This window comes from Hibiscus syriacus, unplaced genomic scaffold (genome assembly GCF_006381635.1).
Source record: "Hibiscus syriacus cultivar Baekdansim isolate YM2019G1 unplaced genomic scaffold, ASM638163v2 tig00112236_pilon, whole genome shotgun sequence".
Lineage (NCBI taxonomy): Eukaryota > Viridiplantae > Streptophyta > Magnoliopsida > Malvales > Malvaceae > Hibiscus > Hibiscus syriacus.
The window spans coordinates 114567-121708 of record NW_024063279.1 but is presented as its reverse complement, the minus strand read 5'-3'; the positions used below and the strand labels follow the sequence as shown (position 1 = coordinate 121708).

The window sequence follows — 7142 nt, the reverse complement described above, 5'->3', positions numbered from 1 at the left end:
ATAAAGAAGGTCCAAACGTGACCACATCTGAAGAAAAAGAACCAACGTGAACAAATAACTCATTAATATATCTCAGCCTGATTATTAGTTGGTTACTTCTTCAACTAACATAACCGTTTGAAGGGGGGGTTAGTTTGTTAAAGAATTGGTTATAGTTAACAGTTGCCAAGAATTCACCAAGTAGAAGAAGGGATCGACAGAGAGTTGTTGAGAATAAAAGAAGCTTCTTTTTGTGTATTGATTACTGCGTGCTTGCTTATCTTGAATTTTCCGAATGGCCACCAATGTTATGCTGCAGCAAGCAGCTGGAACTCTCCAGCTTCTTAGCAGTTGTGGAATTCATTTCCGAGTCGGGAACAATTCAGTGAGGTTTCCTCCCAAAGATCTCAGGGCAAAGAGAGGGTCTAATTGTTTTGGAGAGAAGGAATTCAGTGTTATTCAAGCCTCTGCTCTATTTCCTTCTAATGAAGAATCTCTCAAGAAATCAAGTAAGCCAGATCATTTGCGTAGTTTCGTATTTAATGAGTGAAATGCACCATTCATCACTAGTTTGTGACATCTTCCTGTATTCATTGCAGATGAGGCCGCTTTGATACTGATACGCCATGGGGAGTCTTTATGGAATGAGAAGAACCTGTTTACGGGTTGCGTTGATGTGCCTTTAACCCACAAGGGAGCGGGGGAGGCAATTGAAGCCGGCAAGAGAATCAGCAACATACCTGTTGACGTGATATTTACGTCGGTGTTAATTCGTGCACAGATGACTGCCATGCTAGCCATGACACAGCACCGTCACAAGAAGGTAACTTGAGGGAAAACTTTTATGGTAACTTCAGTTAAGACGCCATGAATGAAAGAAACTTTCTTTGGTGACTGATAACCTATTAACATTGTCTTGTTCGCAGGTGCCTATTTTCATACACGATGAGAATGAACAAGCAAGGCTATGGAGTCAAATACACAGCGAAGACGCCATAAAACAATCAATACCAGTTATAACAGCTTGGAAACTGAATGAGAGAATGTAGTCGCTTGTTTCAAGAAGAATGAATTGATATTTGCTATTGCTTCTTTTCTGATTGCCCTCTTTAATGGTTGTCTCATTTTTTCTCAATCCTCCTGCATGTATGATTCATGCACTATCTTCTCTTTGCAGGTATGGAGAATTACAAGGTCTTAATAAACAGGAAACTGCATATAGATTTGGGAAGGAAAAAGTTCACGACTGGCGTAGAAGTTACGATATACCTCCACCAAATGGCGAGAGTTTGGAGATGTGTGCTCGTAGAGCTGTTGCATATTTCAAAGATGAGGTATACATATGTCAATTTGTCAATCTGTTAGGCCTTAGATAAGCCACTTATTTGGAACCACTATCAATACATGCTTTGCACAGATTGAACCTCAACTTTTATCTGGAAAGAATGTCATGATTGCTGCGCATGGGAACTCATTAAGGTCTATTATTATGTATCTTGACAAATTAACCACACAGGAGGTATGAATCTATTTCTTTGTTCCATTCATGATGTTCTCAGTTTTCATGGTTCTCTTGTTTAAGGCTACATTTCTTCTGTATTCTTTATGGGACAGGTTATCAGTTTAGAACTATCGACGGGGATACCCATGCTTTACATTTTTAAAGAGGGCAAGTTCACTAGAAGGGGAAGTCCCATAGCACCAACAGAGGCTGGAGTTTATGCTTATACCACGGTATGCAACTTTCTCTCAGCATTATAAATTATCAGTTAATGAACCTGTGTGTAAATCCATTCACTCTACTGATTCTAAATGCTTTCTTTTGCTTCAAGAAACATGAAATTGCGGTATCTTGTTTGAGGACTTAATTATGATTCTTTTATCTGAAATTATTAAATATTAATTGAGAAGAGTAATTCTTCCTGCCATTTGCAATTTTTCCAGAGGTTGGCTCAGTACAGGCAGAAACTAGATGAGATGCTCCATTGACATTTCTGTTTCCGAGTACAGGTAACATCAAATTATGGCTTTTGTTTTTTTTTTCTCCTGTATGTTAGCACCCCTTTGCCAACTGAAACAATATCACACTTCTGTTCCCCCATCCCTGTTTTCCAGGAGAATCTGTTTGCATTTGCACCATTTACATCGACAATCATGCTGGTTATACAATGTCGGACCAATAACTCAGAAGATTAGCCACCGTCACAGTTTATTTTCCACCTACATCCGTATAACTCTAGTTAGGTGTATCTCTGAGAAAGATATTGAACATTCAAACCTTGTAACTGATGAACATAAATAAGAACTTCCCTTCGTCTTTGTATTGAGAATATATGGAGTGGGAATGTGCCTTTTTTTCCTTTGAATAAGCTTTTCGGGGTGCCTATTAAACCCATTATAGCAATACTTAGAATTTGTCTTTCATTTGGAACACATGATATTGATTTTGGATGAAATAGTTCGATTTTGTTTTACAGAGAAGCAGTTTTAAAATTTTATTGAAGATCGAAGACTGAACTTGACAAGGATGAAATAAGTAAGCTCTTGTCAAGGGACAAAGTACATTAACAGAATTGAAAATTTCATTCAACAGAAGTTCAGAACGACATTGATGCAAACTGAGAGGAGCTTTACTTTGTCTTAATGTTTCTAACTAAAACAGCAAAACACTCGGCACAGCTGCATATGGTCAGATCATCGTATACCTTATTACCTAACCCAAGGTTCGAAACAGAAGTTTGAATCTCTTCTATCTATAGTGAATGTCCTCGGTGCCATTATCGCTGCCTTCATTAACCAAGAAACTTCCATTGGGAGAGAGGGTTTCAGAGTCAGAAACATGACTAGGGGAACTGTCTACCTTGCCATTGTCAGAAGCACTAGAATCTGAGTTCAAATTGATAGAATTCAAATCAATGAAAAAGGTTGGCATCGGTTGCGGCGGAGCTGCAGATGGAGGATTTCCCCTTGTCCAGAATGCAGACATCCTCTTGTCATCTCCCCGCATCCTTTCAGCATAATGACTGATGTTGAAACCTGAATAATCATATCCACCAAATGCAGATTCCAGCTTCTCCATATCAAAAAGGTCCTCCATTATTTTCTTGCTACTGGGATCATCAGAGTAAACAAATTTGACTTTCTTCTGAGTCTTGGGTTCTAGAAATGGTTTGACCACCTGTCAAGAAACAGATTCCCAGCATCAGATGTCCTTCCAATAACAAAACAAACTGGCATTGAAGACTGTACAGCTTATCTCGAGGCAACACATAATCTGTAAAGAAAAAGATGTGGTCTTGCAAAGAGCCACCAAAAAAATGGCTTGCATAGATAGAGCCTGAATCTAAAAGGAAGGAATAATTTCATAATTAAGTGGACATGAATAGCAATTTATATAGAGAAAAAAAACTAAGAGTGCTGAAATGTTTCAAACTCGCATTGGCTGAAAACCAATAGGAAATATTAATCAGGATCTTTTCAAATCTGCAAAATCTTTGTGCCCTGTGTATAATCAAGTATGCATATTTTTGGGACACCTAAAAAACTGGTATGTTTAATGTTCTTTAGGAAGAAAGGAGAAAGAGAAGGCAGAAAAAAATGTCAAAATGGGCTACCTTCCAGAATGGTTCAAAGAACTTGGGAGGGTTGTATAGTATTGCCACGCCTAGGCGCTCCGGATAGTGGTCTTGTAAAACATGAGCCGTTTCCCGTGTCACCTTCATTGATGTATGTCGCATATTGTAGCCATTGAAATCAATCAACCAGACCATCTGCTCCTTGTCTGGTGGAAGATTTAAAATTGCATTTTCCATGCAATAAACCAAATACCTAATCTGGCCTTTAGTTGATTTTGTGTTCTGCAGTCAGAACGAACTTAACTAAGTTGTCAGGACTAATCAATGTGCAGCAAAGTAATATGCTTACTAATCTTTAAGACACTGTTACATTGGCCTTTTGTTTGGACTTACTACATACTAAAGAGTTGGAGGAAAATCCTACTGTACTTGGGACAAATATGGGAACCACCACAACCAGAAATCATAGACTAATAGATAGGGATCTATCTTATGTACTCATCAATTGTTTCTTCGTCCCCCACCCCCGTTGAGGGTAATCGTCAGAGTGAGCTGTGACACCTTTCACTCAAAGTAGCTTCTATTTTTGTATAATACCTGATCTACAAATTGCACAAGAGGCAAAGGAAGTCAGATGGAACCTGGCAACTAGGTCTCATGACAAGAACTGTTCTTCCATGCTTGTCTACATAATTTGCTCTGTAGATCTTCCCTGTCTCGGCTTCATGAGCAATCTCTTCCTATATCATACAAAAAGAAAAAGGTTACTCTTTAAGGTTAAATCCATAAAATTAATTTCCCAATTCAACAAACCATATTGAATGCACGAAACTTGCAAAAGAATACAACTGCTAAGAAAAATCATCAGACCACTCATTGCCAGTATCCTAGCACCCTCAGTTTCAAGATAAAATGAAAAACTTGTTACAAGCAGACTGCATGGCCCAAATTCCGCGTGCATTTGGTATTCCCTATTCAAAACTACTTATAGGAAGATGAATTGAAGCATACCCAGCGGATCTCTTCTGGTTTATATTCTGCTCTCCATTTTAAGGTCTCTTTTAGCATTTTAGTTGCCTTCTTGACATTCCAATTTCGAGCCCTCAAATATCTAGCGATGGCTGCATCAGAACCATAAATGGCCAACTTCTCAGGCAATGGTCCTATCAACTTTCTTATCTCACTAATCTGCAAATATCAAAAGGTTAGAAAGCTTTACTCCCTACAACATATAAGTAGCTTTTGGTCGCTTCACCTTTCAAGATCTATGATGGATCAAAATGATAATCTAGGATAGGGATAGGAGACCATATAAGCGGAAGATACCTTTGCTTGCTGCTCTTTGGTTGTTTCAGACTTCTTGGAGCCATTTGAAGTGGATTTCTCCAATGTAGCACTCATAGTTTAATAGATGTCTCCCTGCATGTTAACGTTTAAATGCTTCAGAAGTGTACTATTAGAATCATCGATCATAAGTTACAAGCTTAAGCTTATGCAATAAAAAGACAACCATTATCTTAGTTCAACAGAAATGAGAAATTGTATAAAATCACGAAGGATGAAGATCCACTAACGCTGAATAAAACTTCTCACGTTGCACCTTTTCTGTAAATGAAATGCATATTCATATATACATTTTTTTTTGTATATACATCTCTTCCTATATATATATAATTGTATCCAGGAACAATAGCTACCATTGGACTGGTCTTTATACAGCTTTCCTTTGACGGTTTTTCTCCATTTTTCTGCCTTAAAATCATTTAAGAAAACCATCTCAGTCAGTGTTGAAATAGCTGACCAGATTGCAGTTCCCCTAGCCAGAGATGGACAAGTGAAACCAATCTTAGTTTTTCTGTTCCTTTCTTACCCATTTAACCTAATCCAGGAATCGGCCTTTGTTGAAGAATCGGGTAAAGAAAACGAAAGAACACAATAATTTTAACGAGGTTCAGCAATGTGCTTCCGTCCTCGGTACCTAGGCAGCGCTAGAAGTTTTATTCAATGTCTCATAGGTTTAGGTCTCTATTATAATAAATAAACTCTGGTACATATTTATAAAATTAACCCTGCACCATCCCCTATCCTCTTTATTTATCGATATATTTATGAGTCATACCTAACAGTCTTCAAGACCCCGTTTGGATCATAGCAATTTCTACCCGTCATCCATAAAGGGAACAAGATTATTGAAAGTAAAAGAAGCTATATTAGTGAATGGTCTACACGAATCACTATCAACCGAGTAACTTCAGAAGTATACAACTTCAAACCGATTGCAACTACATAGAATCAGAGAGCCCAAAATCGTTGAGCCGTTGTCTAAGCTAATCATCTTCTGTAGCAAGATATTACTGTAGTGTTCGATCAACGTTAAAACAAGCTTTGTTAACTTACTCCAGTCCTCAACCCCTTTCTTCTTTCGTTGGTCCAACAATACAACGGATCAACGCAGAAAATTAATGTAAAGCAGAGGTCTTTATCTGCCAATCTGGAATGCATAAATTGAACCGAAACATTTCAGACCAAACAGAGACCGGCGAATAAATCACGTTACTTTTCACGTGATCACAAATTTGATCCATTAGCTTAAGTTTTCAGAAGTGAAACAGCCCAATCAGCTTTAAAAGTAAATGAAAGCAAGGTACCAGAAAATAGCAGCAGTTCAAAGTACGTAAAATGTGAAGATCTATAGACCAAAAGCAAGTTAGAGGCCATAGTAAAAAGGAGCAACGAACCTGATTGATCCAAGGAATAATGGAATAAAGAATGGGATCTTCAACTTCTGAGAGGTGTAAATTGGGATGGTAAGAATCAAAGGGGAAAAGGTCAACCAGGAAAAGGGTATGCTTTAAAAATAGACGAGGTGAGGTTCGTCGTCGTCTCATGAAGTCAATTCAAGAAACCGGGAAATTTCGGGTGCCTGTTAACACCTCCTTTTTTTTTTTATCTCGGCTGCATTGTTTTGAAAACCGGATAGGACTGACCGGTTCAATCGGGAATCGTTATCTAGTACGGTTTAATCTAGACCGATTGAATCGCTACTAGTGAAGCGGTCAGAACTGTTGAACCGTTCAAATCAGATCGGTTGAAAATCGGAAAAAACTGCTAATTTTATTTTTTTTAAATTAAATCAAACGACGTCATTTGTTAAACGAGCCAAGTCGAACTCGAGTATTGCTGAGCTCGACTCGAACTTGAAAAATTTAAAAGTAAGCTCAACTCGATTCAAGCTCACGAGCTAAAAATTATGAAGTTTAACTCGAACTCGAAATAAAATATTGAAACTTGAACTCGAAAAGGCTTGAACTCAAAAAAAAATTAGAAGCTCGATTGAAGCCTAAAATTCGAGCTTGATTGAAGTGAAAGAATAGTTCACTCAATGCTTATCAAAAGGCTCCATGATTTTGAATGTCAAATTACCTCTATTATTTATAGAAGTTAGTTGTGATGATCTTCTATGTTTCTTAGTCATGTGATATTGTTTTAAAAAAATATTAAACCAAACAATATCATTTTGTTATGATTTTTTTAGTCCAAATTTATTTTTTAATTATAGTTATATAATTATATTTATTATTTAATATG

At 37.5% G+C, this 7142-nt stretch overlaps 2 protein-coding genes across 2 annotated transcripts; one reads left to right on the top strand and one right to left on the bottom strand.

Moving 5' to 3' along the window:
• Window positions 1–274: 274 nt before the first annotated feature.
• On the top strand, window positions 275–2001 carry LOC120176361 (2,3-bisphosphoglycerate-dependent phosphoglycerate mutase 2-like). Its single transcript, XM_039182799.1, has 7 exons — window positions 275–488; window positions 579–802; window positions 906–1024; window positions 1157–1313; window positions 1397–1498; window positions 1594–1713; window positions 1924–2001. The coding sequence occupies exons 1-7, from the start codon at window positions 275–277 to the stop codon at window positions 1966–1968; spliced, it is 981 nt and encodes a 326-aa protein (XP_039038730.1). The 3' UTR covers window positions 1969–2001.
• Window positions 2002–2587: 586 nt separating this feature from the next.
• On the bottom strand, window positions 2588–6379 carry LOC120176356 (phosphatidylinositol transfer protein 3-like). The gene is made up of 7 exons (XM_039182798.1): window positions 6293–6379; window positions 4881–4973; window positions 4566–4742; window positions 4196–4294; window positions 3594–3836; window positions 2756–3157; window positions 2588–2687 (listed from the first exon to the last, which is right to left on the bottom strand). Exons 2-7 carry the CDS (start codon window positions 4953–4955, stop codon window positions 2610–2612), a joined length of 1074 nt encoding a protein of 357 aa, XP_039038729.1. The 5' UTR covers window positions 4956–4973; window positions 6293–6379; the 3' UTR covers window positions 2588–2609.
• Window positions 6380–7142: the final 763 nt, after the last annotated feature.

Bases quoted from the DNA above. Each gene is read 5' to 3' on its own strand.
- LOC120176356 (XM_039182798.1), bottom strand. From the start codon at position 4,955: ATGAGTGCTACATTGGAGAAATCCACTTCAAATGGCTCCAAGAAGTCT. The intron at 3,837-4,195 runs GTTCCATCTGAC...TTCTGACTGCAG, and splicing joins TCATGAGACCTAGTTGCCAG to AACACAAAATCAACTAAAGG. The intron at 2,688-2,755 runs GGCACCGAGGAC...GGGTTAGGTAAT, and splicing joins TTAATGAAGGCAGCGATAAT to AAGGTATACGATGATCTGAC.
- LOC120176361 (XM_039182799.1), top strand. From the start codon at position 275: ATGGCCACCAATGTTATGCTGCAGCAAGCAGCTGGAACTCTCCAGCTT. The intron at 803-905 runs GTAACTTGAGGG...TCTTGTTCGCAG, and splicing joins CACAGCACCGTCACAAGAAG to GTGCCTATTTTCATACACGA. The intron at 1,314-1,396 runs GTATACATATGT...TGCTTTGCACAG, and splicing joins TTGCATATTTCAAAGATGAG to ATTGAACCTCAACTTTTATC.